Here is a 24267-nt window from a genome sequence, read left to right as displayed (position 1 = left end):
AGTCATTTTATCCCGATTCTTTCCTGTTGCGACGATACAACATGTGTCTAGTTCTCGCTGACTCACATGTATATAAAGTGCATATATGTGTACACGTGCAATACACGCTATTCGAGCAATCTATTACTGTGACTATTATTGATGGTGATACTCGTCCCTTTTTTTGAAGATTCAGCCCGTTTTTTTTTTGTTTTTTTTTTCTAATTGTCCTGATTTTCTGTTTCTGATTGCGTTACAGGAGCTTAAAAAGGGAAGGTGACTCTTGTGATTCTTCACTCTGTTTGATTTCAGGGGGTTTGTGGATATTTTAACGAAGCCCTTTTTTTTATTACTCTCACTGTAACGTTGTGATGTTGATCCTGATTATCTGTTTCCTTGTTTTTTTTTTTAAGTGGGCCTGTTGTTAAACTTGTCTGGAAACTCAATAAAGCAATTCACCGACTTTCTTTCAATCATTAATCACTTATTTTATGTAAAACAGCCTTTCAGCACCTTTAAAATTCAATGCTAGATGATTTTTTTGTCACCTGAGATAAGCTAGGTGGCTGCTGACTGCAAATGCATGTCAGCTTGATCCTCCAATATCAGACCCTTGTAACAAATCAAATCTATAACGGTTTCAAAATGTGCTAAAATTCAAATCAATTTCTTTGAAGGTTTAACATGTCAAGATGGAAAGATCTGTGAGGTTAGCGGGCTAGCATGCTGCAAATATCTTTGCACAGAAAATAAAACCATAAATACCTTAAATCAAAACCTTTTAGTTCTAAGACTTCCAACAACTCAAAACAACAATTTTTAAGTTTTCACATTTTTATTTATCCTTTATTTTAGCAGGAACCCACTGAGGCCGAGGTCTCTTTTCCAACGGGGCTCTGCAGCAATAAAACATAAAAACAGAACAAATAAAAACAGTTAAAATATAATGTCATAGACACTGAAACATGTTCATACTTGCAGCTCATGTTCATGTTCTTTAAGTAGTTCAGACGTTAGATCACATCGCTTCAACATGATGGACATGCAAAGGATTCAAAGATATTATAAAGAACTCTTACAGCAGTTTAAAATGTAAATACTTTATTTTATTTATACATTTTTTGCTTTTGGTGTTATTCAAGTTCAACCCATTTATATCCATTACAGCATTTTAGAAAACAGTCCCACCCCCACCCGAGGTGTTTCTGTGGAAAGTGAAAACGATAAAACAACAGGAAAGAAACTGATCTAAAAATTACACATGAAAATGCAGTAAGTTATATACAAAGCAACTAATTTAATTTCATAATTAACTTAATTCAGTGTGAATTGAACATTTAGCATTTTTGTTATTCATAAAAAACAAAACAGATTTCTCTTCATGGATTTAAAGGCACACTTCATAATTGGTAAACAGAAACAATTCTGCGCAGCTTTTCCTGAAGTTACCTGATTTAGAAAATGGAAATGTGGTTTAACAAATTCCTGCAAAACATTTAAATCCTCAGAAAGCTGACAACAGAAATCACAGCGTGTGTTTTCTTTTTCACAGAGTCTTGCAGCTCATGAACACTGGAGGGTTTTTTTTCTTTTAGAACAAAGCCTCAGTTTTATTGAAGAGATTTCAGTCTGAAGTGATCTGATCATTTTGCTCTAGCTCTCTGGTGAGTAGATTTTGATGAGGTGTTGCAGCTCAGTGGGGAATCCTGTGACCGGGCAGCGTCGATTCACCTTCACAAACGTGTAGATACATCTGTAACAGAAGACGAAACCAGACGTCGACAGCACCGTGGAGTTTGTTCGAATCCTTCTGCACAGCGGACAGTTCACTGTGTTGGAGGTGGACTGAGCGTCTCCGCTGTGATTGGACGAAGGCTCCTGGTTGTTCTGGTCCTGCCTCAGGTGGAGCGGGGGTGGAGGCGCGGGCAGGGAGGTGAGCGTTTTCACCGTGCTCTGGTTCTCTGAGGAGTACCACCACTCCAGGAACTGCAGGAAGAACACGCCCATGGAGAGGGAGGAGGAGAGGGAGAGGGCCGCACCCCTCGCCGTCTGTGACATCAACCACCACGCCCTCTGCAGCAGGCTGCAAACACAAGGAAGAGGCATTGTGGTAAGTTCTTTTTCTTCAAGGTTGCACGCTGTTCTTACCTCGTCTTGGGCGGCAGGATCGTATTGAATCACAATGAGCTACCACTAATAATAATAATAATGATAATAATAATAAATGAGATTTATAAAGCGCTTTTCTAAATACTCAGACGCTTTGACAGGAAACAAAACAAAAAACAAAGCAAAAACTAAGAGAACAATACAACCTAGAAGTCGAGGGAAGAGGAGGAGAGTCAGTTTGATGTAAAGGTGAGTTTTTAGGGATTTCTTGAAGGAGGTGAGTGTGGGGGAGTCTCTGATGTTTTTAGGGAGAGAGTTCCAGAGGGTGGGAGCTGCAATGGAGAAGGCCCCTGTCCCCCCCAGGACCGAAGGTTGGTCCTGATGATCAATCAATGATGATACCTAATCATTGAAGTCTCTCAGGTAATTCAGGGGCTTAATTGATTCTCTTTCATGTTAACTTGGAAACAGGGATTGTCGACATTTGCATTAATAGTTGCATTCACTAAAATCTTGACTTCTTTGAGAGACCGACATCTTTACACCGAAGTATCTGATTAGAAGAGCTCACTGGGGGAGACGAGTTTGAATAGATAAACTTTTAGGATAGGATAATACTTTATTGATCCCCAGAGGGGAAATTCGGGCGTTACAGCAGCACAGACAAGAAAGATCAAAATACACATTAAACAGAATAGATAAGATAAATAAAAATAAAAACAGGGGGTATATACAGTACAAAATGAATGATGAAGTTAACTATGTAGGGAGTTGAGACAGTATTTACAGAGAATTAAAAGATAAAGTGACGAGTGATGATTAAAGTGACTTGGTATGATAAATAGCAGCAAGTAATGTAATGCACACACACACACACACACACACACACACACACACACACACACACACACACACACACACACACACACACACACACACACACACACACACACACACACACACACACACACACACACACACACACACACACACACACACACACACACACACACACACACACACACACACACACACACACACACACACACACACACACGTACCTCCCCTCAGCTGGGTGGCCAGCTCTGCTTGGCTTCAGCTCCAGGTCTCTGATATCTTGAGCGTTTAGTCGTGCCAGTCGGACCCTGGCGAGCCACAGAAGAGGATTATGGGTCTTGGCGACACCGAAGACGTAGAGCATCTGTTGGCAGAAGACCCACGCCTGCCAGGCCGAGCTCACGTAGGGATACGCTGCGACGGCCGCGCGGTACAGCCTCTGACTCCTGCTCTGCGCCAACCGGATGGAGAAGTCCTCCTCGTCCCTCTGCTGCGCCAGCGTCACCTCCAGCTTGGCCCGCAGGTACGGCACGAGGCACAGGAGCAGGAGAGAGCGCCAGTGCGACTTCCTGTTCAGCCCCAGGCGGACGGCGAATCCCCGTCCAGTAGCTCTCTTCAGGCCGTAGAAGTTTTCAGAGAAGGAGGCGCTGCAGTGGGACAGGAAGTGGTTCTGCAGGACGAGGTCCAGGAGCAGGTAGAGCTCGTCGAAGCGCCGCCACAGGAAGCCGAAGCGGGAGGGGTTGGACTCGGCGAGAACCTGAGGAGGCCGTGAAGGTCACAGAGAGACAACAGTTACTCCATCATGCAGGAGGAGAAGAGGAGATCAAGAGTTGATGTTTAATGGAGGAGCAGCTCATCGACATGAAGTGCAGATTTCAACTCTTGAATTCTTAGTTTTCAAAATAAAGGTTTGACTTTCAACATTAACACAATAATTGATGTTTTATCAAAGTGCATTTTAGTAAACATTTTATTTAAAGGTCCCATATTCTTCTTTTTCTGGTTTTATATGCTCTTTAGTGTGTTTTCCAAGTGTCCTGTGCATGTTTAGGCACATCTATGTGCAAAAATTCAAAGTCAAAAACGCAGCTTCTCCTACGTCCTCCTGTTAGCTGTAGCATTAGCTGCATGTAACGCTCGGTTCTAGCCCCCCTCGATAAAAATTTGTCAGTGCGGCGTCATTGTCAGTGTGAGATCACTGATCTAAGTCCATTGGCTCGTTGTGGCCCTGCAGCTGATGTTGAAATTTCCGAGAAGCGCGCTGAGCAACTGACCAATAACGACAGAGCGGATCGGCAGACCAATCAGAGCAGACTTGGCCCACGTGGGGTCTAACAGTGTGGGCTCAGCAGAGTGCAGCTGACGGACTCAGAGCGGAGAGGGAGCAAGGAGGAGCAGTGCATGAAAACAGACACTTTATCTATTGTGAACGTACAAAAGTAGGAACATAGATTAAATATACGAACCCCAAAAAGGGCAGAATATGAACTCTTTAAAACTCTATAAAAATGTTGAAGCGAGCAGTAAAAGACGCCACGGGAAGTGAACGTCCCTCACCTTGATGGCGTGTTTCAGGGCCGGTCTGACCGCCTCCATCAGAGACTCCTGGGCGAGGACCTCAAAGATGGACGGCTGCTCGTTCACAGAGGTGGAGGTCAGGTGAGCTCCGGCCTCGGCCATGGCTGCTGTCTGATGTGTTACTGTAGAACAGTGACGACGACAATCTGTGATTTTAATTCATTAAAATGTTGTTTTACAGAACATGTTTTTATTACTGAATGTCACTAACAATATTAAATTCAGATCTTTATTTGAATAAATGTTTGTGATGATGATCTCTCTGTCTGTTTTTACTTTTCAGGTCTGAATAAAACAACCAATCAGAGTTAACTCTGTGAGGAGAATGTTTGGGTTGCTTGGCAACAGTAAAGTTTAAAACTAGCATCATCCAGCTTCTATTTGTTGTTTGTTATTTGAATGTTCTTGTTGCTTACAGAAACTTTACAGACTGTTTGAGATATCGTCTTGATTTTTGTATTTCTAAGGTTAAATTTATAAATGATCCCTCGAGTTCACTTCATCTGTCTACTCGCCGTTATATTGAATAGTTTCTGCTGATAACACGTCTACACTCCTGACTTTAACTTATGTAAATACTGTCCATTTACAACTCTGTTTTTACACATTTACATTTAATCTTTCATATTTAAGACTAGTAATGCTTAGTTAAATCCTGGTTGTATATATTCACATTCTTAGTTTTGATATTTTTAGTGCTTATTTACTTTGTATTTAATATTATATTGTGTTTAGATTTGCTAACATTGTGTTTTTGCTCATATTGTGTGTTTGATAACCTGCTGCTGAAACGCCACAATTTCCCAGTTTGGGATCAATAAAGTAATTCTATTATTTTTAGGTCGGGTACAATCACTTCTATCTGAACCACTTCTCTTGCCCGCTTCCATCACTGCAACACCTGTTGACCTGATAACTGCTCTCATATCAGGCAAACCGAGGGGCGTCCAAAACGGCCGTGTGGGGGCGTGTCTTAAAAGCGCCTACCTTCTCTGGTCCAAACAAATCCAGAGCATTCAGGAGCAGAATCTAAAGTTAGAAGGAGGACATACTGGCTGCTGCAGCTCTTCATCAGAGCATTAGAGAAACTAAAAGAGTTCATTGTAGAGCCTGAACCTGCCTCGGGGTCAAAGTTCACCTAAACTCTGTGTTAGGTCACCTCAAGATATTTTAATATTTAAAGTGTATTTAACGTTTCACATAAATATTTTATCTGGATAAAGTCACAAACAGAAGTAGTTTTATTGATAATTTAAAGTAAAATATGTGATATGTATTTATTCATCCTCATGTTCATCAGACTGTACCTGCTGTTAGCCGTTAGCTTTAAGTTAGCACGTCTACGTCACTGATGCCTCCAAACGTCTCCTCGTGCTCTGTTAACATTGCACACGTCACCTCACCTCACCTCTGCACAGGTAAAGAGCACACACGTCTGACATGTATCTTCTATTTCTACCTATTATACCCGCACGGTGGACTGTTGACAGCAGCAGCCTCAGACATCACTTCCGCGTCCGCGTTCTGACGTCATGACGCACGCACGCACGGAAATGAAAACCTCCGTTGACTCGTTCTTTTTTTTTTTTTTTTTTTAACCGTCTTTATTGACAAATTTAACACATACAAAAAATGTTTATACAAACTCTGAAGGAGGAAGAACATACAACAGCAAAATACACAGGAACAAGTTAAATCAAACATAAATCAAGACTAGGGGGGATTATATATAAAAATAAATAAATAAAAATCAAACTTTTCCAAAAGAAAACATCAGGCAAATGTAAACAGACAACAAACTGGAGCGAGGACAGAAACATTCAACAAGGGCCAGAAATCAAAACAACAAGAATTTCGATAAGTCAGCGCTAATCTTTCTAGCAATCCTGCTAGATTTAATTTTTTCTCCGTTGACTCGTTCTTTCAGGCGCTTCAAGAACGGAGCAAAATAACAATTCAACAAAAATAAAACAGGGAAAAAGATTATAAATAAACGTATTCAGGCAAGATGGCTGAGGGGATTCTTCTCATAATTCTAATTCACCGATAATGTGAAGTTGATTTTCTTATGTATACTTCAGGGATTTACAGTAAAGAAGTAAATCATGTGTTTAGCAGCTCATAGTTTTTGTCCCTCATTATAGTTCTTAAAATCATTTCTGGAAAAGGGGGACGGATAAAAATTTCAGCCAATCAAACACATCACACCATCTGTGACCTGTTGGTTCTAGTTCTTCTTCACAACATGTACAGTTATTATGATCCACCGTAGACTGCCAGGAAGATAAATAATAAAATCTTGCACATTTTAAATTGACCACACTGAGAAGACGTGAGCTGGAGACTACGACTGTTTGTTTTTAAAGATTAGTGAAAATTCACTCATTTTGTTTTTTTTTGATACTTTCTTTTTATTGATATTTTCAGAGTAAAACAAGACAAAAGAAAAGAAGGGAATTTCAAAAAAGAAAGAAAAGAATAAAGGTAACATACATTAGTCAAAATACACAAATCAGGGTTTTTCATTTAAGAAGAGTTACATTTCGTACAGTACATATTCCATTTCTTCCAGACTTTTATATATTGGTCAAACTTTATCTTTAATGAGAAGGTCAGTCTCTCCATGCAGTGTATTTCGTTGATTATTGCTAACCAATCATCCTTTGATGGGGGGTTTGCCTGCAGCCAGCTCCGTCTGATTGCTTTCTCAGCTGCAGCCAGAAGGACTTCATACAGATAGTGATCGTCTGACATGAGATTGTCCGAGATACCTTTAGGTATAGGATGATAAAAGAGCAATTTCACTCATTTTTTAACAGAAAAAGTTTGAAATCCTCGTCTTTAAATCACTGAAGCCACTATGCAATGTGACTTAACTGACTTAAAGAAATGATTATCAATTTAATGAGTTTCAAATTCAACGTCTTGGAATTTTTGTTAATCAATGACCCCCCCCCCCCCCCCCCCCCCCCCCCCCCCCCCCCGGACCTGTGTAAGAGTTTTGTTCTAGTCTGGAGGTGGAGTCTATGGGTGGAGATACCAGGGGAGGGGAGGAAATAATTTTTTTTTACCAGAATCCCACTGTGACATCACAAGGAGAGCACATTAGAAACAGAGCTTCTCTGTGTTGTAAGACTTATGCAGACCACAAACAAAGGACTGGATGGTTTATTTCACATGTTGTGGGTCAGTAGACTCTCAGGTTACACAGATAAATGTTCATAAACACTGTAGAAGAGGATTTTTCATGATATGTCCCCTTTAATGTGGGTGAAACAGCCGGCTGGAGGGACGCCAGGGCTTCCCGACGGTATTAACACAAAATGAGACAGAGACCGGACTAGACGATGAGACGAGCTGGATGCAGAGGAAACATTTGGTGATTGGAGAGGATTAGAGGATTAGTGATACAGCTGACTGCACCGGGAGTCTCCATCAGCACCATCACTCTGTCGCTGCGTCCGTCTCTGAGAGCAGCATCTCTCTCTCTCTGTCTGAGTCCAGCCGTCATCATCATCATCATCATCATCATCATCAGCGAGGACAGAGGACAAACGGTGCTCCAGTATGAAGACTTCTTACATCAGAGGAGGTGAGTTACACATTTGAAAGATTCCATTTTTAATTGCCGTTTTTTCCTCTTACAATGAGGCTCCTGTCCTCAACTTTTATAAGTGGAAAAATCGTCCTCAGTTTTCATTCATTTTAATCATCAGAGAACTCGCTGTACATTAGACTAAAGGGCAACAGAGCGCCACAAGACAAATCCTCAGAGAAGGATAGGAGGTAGAGATGATTAAAGGAAATTACAACTCATCCATGAAATGATCAAAACGATGAGCAAAACTACTGCATGCTGATTGTTTTCCACAACATTCAGTCATTATAAAGGGAATAATCTGAGGAAATAACAAACTGCTCCTTTCTTCTTTGCAGTGAATTAGACATGAGCTCTCACTGCAATGTGTCTTTCATAAACGATGGTTTTTTATACATCACAGAGTCTCAGCGAGTCTTTTTCCTTCCTGCCGCTCTGCATCGCTCAGTGACTGTGATTATGTAATTACATCCACATGGGACAGCGGGGAGAAATCAGAGGAGGCCTGCATGTTCAAAACAAGCGAAAAAACTACTCGGAGGAAGATTTAAAAAGTATGTCGCTTATGTAACCAGGACAGTTTAGAAACAGGCTTCTGACTGTGGAAGGCACTCGTTCTCTTTTTGTGCCAACCTTCAATGGTGAAGAATGAGTTGTGAGAATCTCTCGTGATGGCGGATTTCATGAAGTTTAAGTGCCTGATACCTGATAAGGCTGATTACTGGACATGCTTTGTACACAGCTCAGTCGTCCCGGTCATGGTAAATCTGAGGTTTGATCCAAAGGCACCGTCGTCCAGCAGTTAGTTTTTAACTGAAGAAACCTTTCAGAGGAGAGGTCAAAGGTTTCAGATTCAGATTCAGATTCAGATTTTTTTATTGTCCCACAAGGGGAAATTTGCGTTGCAACAGGAGCACACAGAAGACAAGAAACACAAAGACAACATCACCATAAAACATAAACCAAAACAAATTTAGAAAATCAGACGACACAGCAAAATATAAAAAAGTGGAGGTGTGCAAATGTGCAATTCAAGTGCAAAAAGAGCAACAAATAGCTAATTGTTGTGAAGGGTGTTCAATCTCTTTAACCAAGTCCAGTCGTCTTTGGATCAAGCTTAGAAAATGTAGAAATGGATCATCAGATTATTATTTTTTAAAGATTTTTTTGGGGGCTTTTTGTTCCTTTATTGGAGAGATAGGACAGTGGATTGAGTCGGAAATCAGGGAGAGAGAGAGAGTGGGAAATTACATACTTTAAAGGAGCAAGGATTCTTGCAAAACCCCGACAACCCGCCTGGAGGACCACAGCGTCCATATGAGGCGGCACACCAACCACTGCTCCACCAGCCCCCCAATGGTTCATCAGATTTTTTTCTCCAAGTCAAGAGTCCATTAAACATTTTTAAAAGCAAACTCACGACCTACCTCCTTAGTAGAGCTTTTAACTGAATCTCATTTCATCTAGTTTGATTACTTTTTGAACTTCCTGTGTTTCCTCAGTACCTGTTCTTATCGAGTTATTTCTACCTAGGTTTTTGGATTGTGGGATAGAGGTGGGGGAGGGAGTCATGTTGTTGCTGTTTGATTAAATGTTGATGTAAAGCACTTTGGGATACATTTGTTGTATGAAAAGTGCTATACAAATAAAGTTTGATTGATTGATTAAACCAAGAGATGCATATTGCACATTTCATTTCATCTTGTTTGTTGGTTTCAAAGTCGGAAACTTGCCGGTAAACATCGTGTAGCATTTAGCAGCTAAAGAGCTCGACCTGTTTTTTCTGAGTTTCTGGAGACTAAAGAAGAGCTCAGATGAAAGCGAGTAGCGGACGCTCTGTGGTCTAGTTACTTAAAGAACACATTATGTAAAATGGTAGTAGATAGATAGATAGATAGATAGATAGATAGATAGATAGATAGATACTTTATTGATCCTGAGGGAAATTCAAAGCATCCAGTAGCAGGTTACAAAGACGTACATGACATGAAACATTTGTTACAAATTAACCACAAAACCAACGCCTGACCTGAATATAAAAAAATATTTAAAAAAGTGTTGACCTTCTGAAGTTGTGTTGTTTATATATGTACAGATGTTTAAAAAGCAGATAGTTTTATTTACACTTTGTGGTGCACAGAAAAGCAGATCAACAAGCGAGAGTTTACTGATTTAACTGAAACTGTCTTTGCTTTTCTTTATATTTCCAGATTCTTCTTCGATGAAAAGCAGCGAGAACGACAGATTTAAACTCTGCGTCTTCTTTCACCTTCCCGCTCTTTAAACTCTCCTCTCAACAAGCTGCTGTGTCCCTCCACTTCCAGAGAAACATGAGTCTCCTTTTCCCACCATTCCTCTTCTTCCTGCTTGCCTTTCTCTCCCCGCCGTCCCTTCTTCCATCCGTCGAGGGTTTGCGGCTGTGTCCGTACAAGTGCACGTGTTACGAGCACGCCGACCTCGTGGACTGCCACAGTCGAGGGTTCGAGCACGTTCCCAGAGGCCTCCCGCACGGCACGTGGCTGCTGGAGCTCGGAGGAAACAACCTGAGCGAGATCTGCACCCGGGCGTTCACTGGACTGTGGTCGCTGCGGGTGCTGGTGCTGACCAACAGCCAGATCAGAGACATACAACCACAGGTGAGGATGACAGACACATCCAAAATCTTTAAAGTTATTGATCCATCAGAAAGAAGAGAAGCGATTACATCCTAAACATCACACTTGAATGTATCACTAAAGAAAATCATTTTGTGTTTGAATCGGTTGAAAGCCTCTGAGTGAAGCTCGGCTCCATCCAGCTGCTGAAAAGGAAGTTAAAGTCTTTATATGTGATTTTCTGATCCAGCAGGTGTCGCCCTTGAGCACCAGCATGAAACCAAAACAACTCGCGCTGCATTGTTGTGTTAGCATGCTAATGCTAGTGATCTTTATTCTGCTCGTATCGTCACACTGCATGTAAATTTACCTGAAATGAGCGTGATCTAGAAACACAGTTAAGCAGTGAGTACAGTATGTTATTCTTCTTTTCTCTAGTCCCTCAATTAAACAACTTTTATACACGAGGGGAGGAGTCAGCCGGCCGTCCTGGCGATGTAAACAAAGTGAAGATAGGACTCTGAAAACTCTGAAAACATCACAGACAGTGGGACTCGGGTGTTACACCCATTGTAGACAGTCATGACTCACAGAGTTATTTTCAGAGGAGATACTTGATTTCTACATTTAAGTGTGAAAAATCACATTTAAAGACTTTAAGGAAAAAAAGAAGACTTTAAAGAGTTTATGAATTCCCTCTCTGTCCACAGGCTTTTTTCTCTTTGTCCTTCCTGGAGAAACTGGATCTCAGTTGGAACCAGTTAACCTCTCTACCAGTCGACTTCTCCACCAGTCTGTCTGCCATCAGAGAGCTGCGACTGGAGCACAACAACCTGCATCATATTTCTGGATACAGGTACCTGTCTGTTACTTCTCAGGTTCCCCCAGTGGACCAAGACGTCATGGTGACATCACAGCAGTTGCACGCGCATCGTTGTACTGCTAAACATTTATAAGAAGAAGAAGATATACTTTATTAATCCCAAGAGGGGAAATTCAATTATAGAAACATGCAACACATGAAATACACACACATGCACAAACAGGATCATGTAGATATGCATCTTTTTGATTGTGATGAATTGTCCCTCTTCCTTCTGTCAGCCTGGAGAATCTGGACAACATGGAGAAGCTGGACCTGAGTCATAACGAGCTGGTGTCGGTCGGCCCCGGTGTGTTCAGGGGCCTCTCGCGGCTCCGGCAGCTCTACCTTCACAACAACAGACTGACGGTGGTGCAGCACGGGAGCCTGGATATGCTGCCTGGACTGGAGGTGACTGATTAATAATGACTCTGTGTGTTTACCAGGTGACCTGTGTGCCTGTCTGTCTGATTACCTGTCTGTCTGTGTAGATGATCCAGCTGAGTAACAACAACATCTCTCAGATCGACAGCGACGCTCTGGCTCCTCTCTACAGCCTGGCGGTCCTCGCTCTGGACGGAAACAACCTGCATCACCTCAAGTTTAAAACCTTCATCAGCCTGCACACAACAGCTACACACATCCAGCTGTCAGGTCTCTACTTCTGTTTCCTACATTCACCTCACAAGTCTAATCTACATATTCACTTAAAGGAGCAGTATGTAACTCTGACACCTAGTGGTTAAAATGTGTACTGCAGTCCAAATTCAAAACATCATAGAGAGCTGTCTCCCCCTCCTCTGTAGAGTCCATGCTCACACAGGTCACCATGTGGTGGACTCTGAAGCTTCAGTGTTTATCCAGCTCTGCATGGGTCTGTAAACCTTTCTGTGTTCTAACCTCTCTCCATTTTTCAAAAAGCATCTCCAATATTGATCCTAGTTTGAGCACGTTTCTGCTCGTGGAGCTTATTAGAAACATGCAGAGGCTTTTTAGGTCGGGTACAATCACTTCTATCTGAACCACTTCTCTTGCCCGCTTCCATCGCTGCAACACCTGTTGACCTGATAACTGCTCTCATATCTGGCAAACTGAGGGGCGTCCAAAACGGGCCGTGTGGGGGGGTGTCTTAAAAGCGCCTACCTTCTCTGGTCCAAACAAATCCAGAGCATTCAGGAGCAGAATCTAAAGTTAGAAGGAGGACATACTGGCTGCTGCATTGTTGTCAGAGAAGCCAGCACTTCAACATGTTTCCTTAATGATCAGATAGTAAGATACCTTTATCATCTCACTCTCTACACAGCTCACTGATTGGACCTTTAAAGATGTAGGAAATAGCCTTGATATAAGACAAATGAGCAAGCTTTATGTTGATTTGGACTGTCAATGAGTCTGCTTCCATTCCTGGGACATAACTTACATCTTTACTTTCACAACATTAACTGAGACTATATGATGTATTTTTGATGAACACCACGTTTACCTTTCTTGTTTCTCCATCAGGTAACCCGTGGAGCTGCGACTGCGAGCTGCATCGTGTCTTCAGTAAGATCTTACACGTCCGACACCTCCACATCGACGACTATCGCAACGTGACGTGCCGGGACCCGCCGCAGCTAGCGGGGGCTTCGCTGGCCTGGGTGGACAGCCAGCTCTGTGTGGCAGAAACAGCCACCGTGCTCGTCATCACCGTCACCGTGCTGGTCACCGTGGTGGCTGCGTTGGTGATGGCGGAGAGGACCAGGAAGAGGAACCGCGGGAAAAACTGGGAGACGGAGTCGCAGGCGCAAACTTAGAGACGTCAACTCTGAAAGAGAATTTTTAAAAAGTGAAGGATAAAAGACGAGTAGGGACGGTGTGGAGACCCTGAGAGACTGCAGACTGAACAATATGGCCGCCATGAATGGACCAACAATCCATCTTTCTTTTGATATTCAAACGGGCTAGTGGTCGTGTCCTGCCGGAAAGACTTAAAAAGAAACGCTGCAGTGTGGTTTGAATTCTTGCTCTTTTTTTCAGTTTACAGCATTTTTTCTTTGTCTGCATCCAAGGATTTTTTTTAAACTCGAAAGAAACTCGTTTAGAAGCACAACTTACAGGGTTTCAAACAAACAACGAGCACAAACAAAAATACATTATAAGACTTTAAAAATATTACAAATTTAAACAGTAAATGTTTGTCATGATTCACAAATCTACAGCCTGATGTGTTCGCCTCCGAGTCATTTAACCTGCTCTTAAAAATCATCCAATGAGAGCGGCTCGTTCAGTCTCAACTCTTTTTGTAATTCGTTTCAAGCAGCGGGAAACTGAAACGCCTTTTTCCTCAGTTCAGTTCTGACTTTTGGAAGAGACAGAAAGAAAAGGTCCAAACACACACACTGTCTGAATTAGACAAATACGTTGGTAACGTTTCAGTTTGTCTTTGAACGGGCCGACGCTGCTCTCTTTCTTTGGATCAGAGAAATGACTCTGGAGCTGCGTTGATGTTCTGAAAGTAAAAATGTGTTTGGTTTAAATCAACAACGTCAACAAGAACAAAGATCTACACAAAGTTAAAGATGAGACAACACAGAAAAACAAAAAAACACATCTAAGCCGTTGTTGTTTTTTGGCTTGTATATCCAGAAATAAAAAATAAAATATTACATTAAATAAATGTGGTTTGTTATTTCTCACCTTGTATAACTCACTATGCAGGAGAACTTCAGTATTTTATTATGTAGCTGGATTTCATCTCAGCCAAACTTATATATTATATAAAGAAAGTATTTGATTAAAAAAAATCTTATTCGGGAATCAATTTGCTCCGCCCCTAAACACTGAGGTTAATAAAAGAGAAATATTACAAAATGAGGCGACACCATCGAGCTGGTTCAGGAAGTCAGTAAGTTGTTTTCTTTTCATCATCATGTATACAAAGAAAGATGTAAGGATGGCTGCACCAGGTTTATTTTCATCTTTAGTCCTGCTTCATTTTCAGAGCATCGGGAGTAAGTTCTGGTATTTCAAAGATCAAAGGTCAAAGGTCATCTTTATTGTCCCCACAGGGTTTCCGGCTGTTTTTCAGCTGGAAACAAACAAATACATAAACAACACTAAGAGATAATCCACCTAAGATTAAGGTGCATAAATACATAGAATATGAAATATGAAAGGCAGGAAGCGTGTCTCGATAATCTCAAATAAAGCTCCCAGTAGAAAACCACTTTAATAACTCCACCGCTCGCTGAGTGTTCACTGTAAGGAAACAGGAAGCGTGTGTTGATGCTCTATGATAAACCTTTATTTGTGATTAAAGAGGAAGCGTTTCTCGATAGCCCCTATCAAAGATGGCTCCCTGTATTGCACAGAGCCGCAACTCGATGGGTAGCACATTTCACTAGAACACCGGCACCACTATCTCACTGCCTGTGATCGCCCACTGTCCATTACAAAAGAAGCATTCAGCTTCACACAGTCGTTAAAAGAGACGGGGGTCTTTAGGACTTTAGGAGGACCATATGTTCAGGATTACTGCTGGATTAATGGATGGAGGGAAAGAGAGAAAGAGAAACAGACTTATTGAGGTCACAGGCCAGATGTCAAGATGATTACTGCTGCATTATTACACTGGTGGATATGACAGAGTTCAGAGTCAGACAGACCCTGTTGACGAACCTTTCAGACCTGAATGAGCATCATAACCATCAAGGACCATCCTTGAGGCCATCAAGTTTGTGTTGTATTATGCCCATCCCTTTAATAATCACAATAACAACCAATAATTGCTCCAACAGACCTTCTGAGGGACCGCCTCTCAATTGTCCTTCCTGCACGCCTTCACACACTTTTTCATTTTGGCGTTATCTTCAAAAACAAACAAATGTAATATCCAAAAACTCCAATAAACTAACAGAGCCATTAGATCAGATACAGTGTAGAAACATTAGAACCATATCTATACGTTTCCACGTCTATATTTCCCTGCCTCTGCTGAATTATTTTTCATCTCCGGTGGGGACAAAATGTGTTTTTTTCTGACTTGTGTGAACCAAACATTTCAGTTATCTCCAGAGCACTGTAAAGTCCAAAAGCCAAAATTTCCTAAAAAAAGATCGATGTAATTATTTCCAAAATTCACAAGATGTTTTTATCTAACAAAATATTCTGTTTCAATAACATTTGTTTGCATTTAGCCTTTCAAAATCAACATTTTCACTGCGGTCAAAAAAACGTTTTGCTCTCCCAGTACACACCTGTATTAACGGGAAGGTCTAGGAATATTTTTTTTTCATGAATAAAAAACGTTTCAAAAACATCCCCCCCCTCTGACCCTGATTAGGACGACCAAAATATAAAAGATTCTCTCTGTGTACACGCTCAAAGGCTACTGAATAAACAATGAATAGATAAAGAATAGTAACCGTAAATGTCGTTTTTCACGCTGATAAATCCTTTTGACTCATTGAACATTGATGTCTTTGTCCATGAACTCATGTGTTTCTTGGTGTATTACACTCGAGTGATACATAATAATATCCGCTTGTTTGAACCATGTCTCGCTCATCAGCAGGTCATAAGTCTCTGCCGATTGTTGTTTTTTCATCAGAGGTCAAATTCCAGTTTCCTCTGGCCTCTAACTGTGTCAATGCCCTCTCTGTAAGGTTATCACAACACTTAGTGAATGGGGCTGAACTGGATGGCACAGACGCAGCGATAAGGGTTTATAATCACATCCAGCATTACTTTTTGTGAATCCTTTGCCGAGCCTCGATGGATGGACTCCGATAACAAGGAATAAACTATTGTACAATGTGAAAAACAAAAGTCCTTTAAACTGAAAGATCCCATATTCTCCTCATGTTCACCTTTCATGTTGTCAGTCTGTGAAACCTTTAGAGCAGCGTTGCATGATTTGCAGCTCGAATAAGTTCAAGTTCAAGTTATCTTTATTAGTCAAATGTACAACATAACAGGCAAAGCAGTCATAGCTGGCAATGACATTTTTGTGTTCCAAGCTCTCCTTAACAATGCAAAAATAATTAAAAATAAATAAATTAAATTAAATTAAATTAAATTAAATAAATAAATACAAAATAAAATAAATAAATACAAAATAAAATAAAATAAAATAAAATAAAATAAAATAAAATAAAATAAATAAATACAAAATTAAATTAAATTAAATAAAATAAAAGAAATTAAAAAAAATTAAATAAATTAAAAATAAATAAATAATAACTTGGTTCCTTTCAGCTGCTGTCTCTTTAATTCCTCCCCTCCTCACGGGTCCACTCTCTTCTGATTGGCTAGCTCTCTGGAAGCCTTCTGGTGGGCAGAACGCTGCAGGGCTGCAGGGCTGCCAGGGGAGGTTTGAAGACATCTTGTGAAATTCTTGTTTTCTTATCGGTGAACTATCGCGTGATTTGCAGAACGAGCTGTTAGAGCCCTCTGCAGACTCATCCTGGGATTACTCCAACACAAAAAAAAATTGATTTTCAAATTACACTTGTCGTCGCTCTTCTTCAAATGTTGTTCTAAATAAAATAAAAACGTTTTTGGCATCTTTGATTTCGCTGTAAAACCGCTGAATCACTTTTTTTTTTAACTTAAGCTAATGTTCAGTTTTTCTTTCTGTTTTTGATTAGTTGGGCAGAGTTAGTCAAACAGGTTTTGTAACAAAGCAGCAGCAGGTGGACTTTGCTTGCTGGGCACAGAAACACTTCACCAGAAGCCTGGCAGAGTTTGTCACTGCTGCACAGCTGTTAGTCAGTAAGATGAGCACCTTTAAGGTATCTAACTGTCTGTCAGACCTCAGTCTTCATTTGTCGGATGCTTTTTTGTTAACAACTTTTTGGCTTGCTCTTTCTTCCAGGTGTGTTCTGTTTTTGTAACTTTGACGGCGTTGTTTGTAGATGGCCTGACATCAGCAGTCTCGATTGATCGGGTAAGTAACCTGACGAGACCCTTAGGGGCATTTCAGGTATTCTGTGTGTGTGAATGAATCAGTCTTTAATGTAAATTCTGTTAATTCTGGTTCAACATGAAGCTTTCTCTTGAATCTCTCCACAGGCCCCTCTTCAGACAGCAGCCACAAAGCAGGGTAGGAAAGTGTGTGCGTGTGTGTGTTTAGTTTTGTGAGTGATAGAGAGACAGACCAAATGTAATTTTTGTTGATTTTAAATTTAAAAGAATTGTATGCATTTTACAGTTCTTTTAAAATGGATTTTATATCTTAAAGTGTTTTTTATTGTTTATTATTCTATGACCTGCCTGTTTTTTGCTGTCCTTGTAAAGCACTTTGTAACTTGTTTTTGAAAAGTGCTCTATAAATAACGATTATTATTATGTATGATTGGATGTATTTACAGTTGGTCTTTGTGTGACTTTGTGACACAGGGTCTGCTGTTCTGTTCTTCACTGCCCACGAGGGCAGCCTGACCGATATCGAGTACAACCCGATCATCTTTAACGAGGTGGTGTTGAACCAGGGCTCTGGATACAACAACGACACGGGTCGGTTCACCGCGCCGGTCGCTGGAATCTACCAGTTTGTGTTCGCTGCCCAGCTCTGCAGGGGACGGCACAACAATGTGTGGTCCTTCATGGTGCAGGGGCAGTGGAAGATGCACTGCCATGCCCAGGTACACAACACTAAACAAGTGTGATCAAGAATCTCACTTCACAGAAAAGAGTATAACTTCACTTCAGTAAATCAATCCTGGAACAGACCAGAAAATATGAAAAATTAACTATTTAAAATATTTAGTCTACTGACCCACAAAATGTGAAATAAACCCATCCAGTCCTTTGATTGAGGTCTGCATAAGTCTTACAACACAGAGAAAAATGCTCCGTTTCAAATGTGCTCTCCTTGTGATGTCACAGTGGGATTCTGGTAAAAAAAAAAAAAAATCCCCTCCCCTCCCCTGGTATCTCCACCCATTAACTTTTTTGCAGGTCCTCCATTTTTATAGGTGTGACGTCTACCTGGAAAACTCAGAGGGGGGGGGGGGGGGGGTCATTGCATTTAAAGAGACACACACACCAAAACGGAGCGTTCTGAGAGAGCTGGTTTATACAGGGTCACAAACCTCCTCTGGTGCTTGATTCATGTTATATTTTGATCAAAGCACAGCACAGATGTTTCATTTAGACCACAGGGGGACTGTTTGAAAAGGTGGAGGAGGGGGATCATATGTCATCTTTAATGACCAGCTGAAACTTTAAAGTCTTATTACTGTGGGTTGGTGTGATAACAGAGACATGCAGTAAGTCAGTATAAAAATAAAAAGAATGTATGGACAATGTGCCTTAAAAGTGTCATATTCCCCTCTTATCCCAAAAGGTGTTTGATGGGACCACAACCCTTAACACCTGTTACTTCATGTATGAACTGATGAAAGGTGACCAGGTTTGGATCAAGCAGAACGTCGGGAGTTGTGCCTGGGCCAGCAGGGTCTCCAGAACCATCACGTTCTCAGGCGCCCTGTTAGCCAGTGAGGGAGTATCCACGCTGGGAGCGAAGTACGGCTCCGGTAACTCCTGTCCTCTGATCGGCCTGGGCGGTAACAAGCTGACGTTGTCTGGCTCTGCAGGCCTGAGAGCAGCTTTACCCAGTGTGGCCATCACTCTGCTGCTTTGCAGTCTGGTCTTTGATTCACCATGGTAGAGTTATCATGTGTGTAGAAGCTTAGTGTAGAACATTTCCAATTGTGGCTTGTTGTGCTTTCTTTTCCAACGATTCCTTTCCTTTGTAATTTAATTTTTGATAAATCGATCCGTACATTTCTCTGCATAGTCGCCATGCAATATTTATATGATTGTTGTTATAGTTTTAGGATCATTTCTCTCCTGCAATCTATAAGATGAAAATCATCTAACTTCCAGCCATAAAAGTGTGTGGCCCTGGTATCATCAATACAAAGAGCTTCATACACAAATACAAATAAAATCACATTTTTAAAAAATGTTTTTGAACTATTTTTATTAAGTTAACATTCTTCTTGTGTCTCTGTGTCATTAAACCAGGACTTTAGTTGAAGAACTTGTGAATTTCTGTGTAAATTCTTGAAAGTTAATTGTCCATCTGTGCACTGTGTTGTAATAACACTGACTGTCCTGCAGATGATGCCTCCTGACTTGTTCAACAGACTATTTTTAGAATCCTTTACAAAACCCACAACAAGCATACACACAAAGCTTCTAAAATTAATTGAAACTGTTAGAGCCGTGATATTTTGTTGAAAGATACAGATTTAACAGCATATCTTGTACAAGAAGCTTTTGTTTTTATTTTAGTTGTAGGTCCTGAACTTTTTTGGTGCCTTTCTTGAGAAGTCAGAACATAAAATGACACTCCAAGCATGTGTCATGTATCTGGTGGGACTTTCATAATAATGATTTAATAAAGTCAAATTAAATTAAACAGTCTTCACTGTAATTTATTGGGGTAAGTATATGTGGCCTATGTCCACACATTTAAGTGTACAGTAAATGCTTTTAGAAAGTAAAGAACTTTTACATTTATGATGCATTATAAAATTGCAAATAGAGGAATCCTCATCCAAGTAAAAGTTCTGCTATCGTCTCACAGCACAGATAAGCAAGTCTGACTTGGGCTGACCTGCTGATTTTATGATTTATTTTAATCAGACTATTATATATATAGACTATATATAGACTATTATACTTTTTATGACACTATGGTGGCATCTGCACTTTTTCTATGCAGTGGTCTGCTGGGGAAGAGGGCGCACAGAGAGAGACAGGAAGAAACTGAACAGACTGGTCAGGAGGCCCAGTTCTGTCCTGGACTGTCCTCTGGACTCTGTAGAGGAGGTGGGTGAGAGGAGGATGTTAGTGAAGCTGACATCCATCATGGACAACCCCTCTCACCCCCTGCATGACACTGTGGGGGCCCTGAGCAGCTCCTTCAGCAACAGACTGAGACACCCACCCTGCAAGACAGAGCGCTACCGCAGGTCGTTCATCCCATCTGCAGTCAGACTGTTTAATCAGACTCTTTAACAGCATCACCACCTCATGACTCATTTCAATAATGCTACACACTGTGTGTGTTTTTAATAACAACAACTCTTTCCACAAGTGGAAGTGTAGATACCGTGTAATTTTCTATTATAGTATTTTTTTATTTAACTGATGTAAATATGTTTGATTTTTAACTTCTATTTTTAAGAATTATATTCCTGTTTCCTGTTTTCTTGAGCTGCTGTAATGGGGGATCAATAAAGTTTATCTTTATCTTCATCTTTATATTTTCCATGTTTTTCTTAATATTTGCTGCTTATCTTCTGTGAAAATTAATGGATAATGTGTTTAAGTTTAGAAGTGATATTGGTATGTGAAATCCTGTATGTTTACTTACATTTTGTAAACATATAATACCTGGTATTATTCTATTATTGTATTTTTTCTGCCTTTATTTAATTTATGTACAGATGTTTTATTTTTATTTTAAATAATTTTATTCCTTTTTCCTGTTTTCTTGAGCTGCTGTAATGAAAAAAAGTCCCCCATGGGGGATCAATAAAGTTTATCTTTATCTTTATCTCTTTACAAACCAACAGGTAATCATATAATCATATTTTTATTTTACGTAATGACGTCACATCAGCGTAAGCGATAATGGCAGTTGAACTCTTTTGGCTTGCGCGATGAAAGTGTCTTTGAAACTCTGGACAACAAACATACCTGTACGTTACCCTCGCAGTTTCTAGTCTAGTAATTACTAATTACTAATACTATTACTAATACTAATTACTAGTTAATAAAAGTGTCAATTCGTTACGGTTACGTTTGTAGAATCAACAACAAAGGAGGGAAAGACTCGAGAATTGTTAACGAAGCGGAATATGCTAACTCCACAAATGCTAACTGCTAACACGGTGGACACGTCGTGATGTCAAACATGAAGGATAATGAGGAGGATGAAGGATAATGAGGAGGATAAAGGATAATGAGGAGGACTGATATGAAGAGGACTGTCTGAATGAGCTGCCTGAATACTGTGAGTAAAAACCGAACTTTAAGTAATGCGACGTTTGTAACTGCGTAACTTGTGCTAACGTTAGCTACACAGCTAGCGAGCAGCTCGGAGCGGTTGGTTGCTGTTTCCATGGTAACAACATAAAACAGGATCCGGTCCCCAGTCTGAGGGACAAAACATGACTATGTTATATTAAGTATAAATATATAATTGTTGGGAGAAATGCATACAATAATGTATAAATAAATAAATAATTAAATAAATGCATCAATAAATATATATATATAAATAAATGCAACAATTAATATACAAATTAATATATAAATAAATATATGACTATATTTATGTGTCCATGTTGTACAAGGAAAAGTAAATATGTAAATTAAGTGGGCCGTCCTAACATTACTGAAGGAGGATTGGTCAATTTGTAAAAACAGACAGAAGCGAATTTACATAAATACTTTTCCTCTTATGACCTGGACACATAAATAAATAGATGTGTAAATGTAAAAATACGGAAGTAAATGAATAACTCAATTAATGTGGAAATGTATGCATTGATACATATATAACTGTAGAAATACGTTAATAAATAAATAAATAAATGTAAAAATATATAAATAGCCTTTTTCATTAACAAAGTGTATTTATTATTTATTCATTGATGTATTGTTTTCAGCATTTATATATTTATTGATGCATTCATTTATTTATTTATTTATTTATTTATACTTCAGTCATTTTTTGTTCCTCATACCAGTCAACAATGTCTTGACAAACCACTGGTGAGATAGGTGTGAACATCCAGCCAGCACCTACAAATACAAAATACAAGAGGCCATTTAAACAGTTTTCTTTTCTTTTTCTTTTTACTGACAGTAAAGATTTTCCTGATGTAGTACACCATTTATACACCTCACAGCCCCCTCTAGTGGCAGCTTTGGTACCAATATGTTTTTTACTTTGTTTTTTTAAAAAAAAGATTTGTTTATTAGGAAATCATAAACTTTACAAGCAAATCCACTGTCAACATGAACATTTTGTGGTGTGTTTCTAACAGACACAAAAACATATAAATAAATAATAATGATGAAAAAAAAATAATACATGAATAACCAGAGAAAATCTAGATGTATATACTTAAATAGATTTAGCAAGTGTACTTCCAATACACCCCTATATCAATTAGGCAATTCTATATAGTCATAATATAAGTATATTACAACTATGCTAATGATAATACTATTAACAACAGCATCAATAATTGTAGTAACAATAATTACAATAATAGTACATATGCAAAGTAATGATTGAGAAAGAAATAAGAGAAAGAACACATAAATCCAGTGTCTATTCACTTGTAATATGTCTAATTGTAACAATTGCTATTATTGTTTTAAGTAATAATAATAAAAACAAAGAATTTAGAGAAAAACAAAAACAAAACAAAAAAAAAACTGAAACAAATCCCCCCACCCGTCCTCCCATATCCCACCCTTCTCCCCAGTATGGCTCTCTATTTTATTTCATTTATCTACGTGTACTTGTGTCCACACATATTCACATTTGGCTTAATCCGGGTGATTAACTTTGAGTTGGTCTAGGAAGAGTTGTACTTTTATGGCCATCCTGCTCTAAAGAAGACAAAATGTCGAGAAAGGGACCCCAGATTTTATTAAAGGTTTCAGGTTTTCTCCTTACATTATATAATATTTTTTCAGGAGTGCAGTAGGACACCAGTTCATTTATCCAATGTCTCGTTGACGGTGGCTCTTCAAATTTCCATTGAGTTAAAATGCATTTCTTTGCTGCAGTGCTAGCAAGTAAGATAAAATATTGTTTATAATGGAATGTATTGACAGGGCTCATATCCCCCAATATCCAAAGTTTTGGGTCCTGCTCTACTTTGTATCCTATTGTCTTTGTAGTCAATGTTATGGTATGCTTCCAAAAAGATTCTAACACAAACAACTCCAAAACATGTGAAGAAGATCACCTTCAGTTATTTTGCATCTCTGACACAGAGAGATAAATTGCTGTCAATTTTATTTAACCTATGGGGTGTATAATATGTTCTGTGGAGTATGTTGAATTGAATCTGCCTGTGTTTTGTGGAGATGAATACAGTCTGTGATTACTCTAAGAGACGTTGCCAATCCTCCTCATCATAAACATGACCTAGGTCTGTTTCACATTTACTTTTATTGGATGTTATGTCGTAGCCAGGAAAGTTGCCATTAATAATACCATATATGGATGACCCAACATGAACCTTTTAAAGGAGCTGCAATGGGCCCTGGCAAACCTGAAATATAAAGGAAGCATATTCAAATTATTTAAAATCCTCTAAGCTTAAGATATTACAATGATAAATTAAAGGGAATTTGGTTTTATTGCTATTGTGAAGTTATTTTCTTGGTTTGATTATTACACCTCTAAGTGATTATAAAACAAACTGAATGTGTGAGTCAGCATACTCAGTCAAAAATGAGCTGATTAGTGTTTAATGTTGAACATGTTTATTACTAATGAGCTGTTAGTTGAGGTAAATGTTAGCATTCAACCACTTTCTAATGAACAGTGCTGTCTGATGTTGATTCTGAGCTGTTGAAGCCCAACATGTTGAAGGTCTTTATGTGCGTAACAGAGCTGAGACACATCGAGAGAGACCCTCCTCAAAGATAGACCAACACAAGGCGTCCCACCTTCATGTGGAGCC

General features: G+C 39.6%; 2 protein-coding genes across 4 annotated transcripts; one reads left to right on the top strand and one right to left on the bottom strand.

The window, feature by feature from the left end:
- Nucleotides 1–795: 795 nt before the first annotated feature.
- On the bottom strand, nt 796–6026 carry pex12 (peroxisomal biogenesis factor 12). 3 transcript variants are annotated; one of them, XM_061026745.1, is made up of 4 exons: nt 5811–6026; nt 4483–4625; nt 3150–3682; nt 796–2062 (listed from the first exon to the last, which is right to left on the bottom strand). In XM_061026745.1, the coding sequence occupies exons 2-4, from the start codon at nt 4603–4605 to the stop codon at nt 1633–1635; spliced, it is 1086 nt and encodes a 361-aa protein (XP_060882728.1). In that variant the 5' UTR covers nt 4606–4625; nt 5811–6026; the 3' UTR covers nt 796–1632. The 3 variants fall into 3 exon arrangements, with proteins under 3 accessions (XP_060882728.1, XP_060882727.1, XP_060882726.1); XM_061026744.1 differs by having other exon boundaries at nt 4483–4614; XM_061026743.1 differs by lacking the exon at nt 5811–6026 and adding an exon at nt 5491–5587 and having other exon boundaries at nt 4483–4614.
- A 1796-nt stretch (nt 6027–7822) lies between these two features.
- Nucleotides 7823–14602, top strand: si:ch211-237i5.4 (insulin-like growth factor-binding protein complex acid labile subunit). The gene is made up of 6 exons (XM_061026746.1): nt 7823–8095; nt 10312–10737; nt 11406–11551; nt 11800–11968; nt 12049–12211; nt 13061–14602. Exons 2-6 carry the CDS (start codon nt 10432–10434, stop codon nt 13351–13353), a joined length of 1077 nt encoding a protein of 358 aa, XP_060882729.1. The 5' UTR covers nt 7823–8095; nt 10312–10431; the 3' UTR covers nt 13354–14602.
- Nucleotides 14603–24267: the final 9665 nt, after the last annotated feature.

This window comes from Labrus mixtus, chromosome 20, assembly GCF_963584025.1.
Source record: "Labrus mixtus chromosome 20, fLabMix1.1, whole genome shotgun sequence".
Taxonomy (NCBI): domain Eukaryota; kingdom Metazoa; phylum Chordata; class Actinopteri; order Labriformes; family Labridae; genus Labrus; species Labrus mixtus.
The sequence above is the reverse complement of the archived record's forward strand: the minus strand, read 5'-3'. Positions and strand labels throughout refer to the sequence as shown.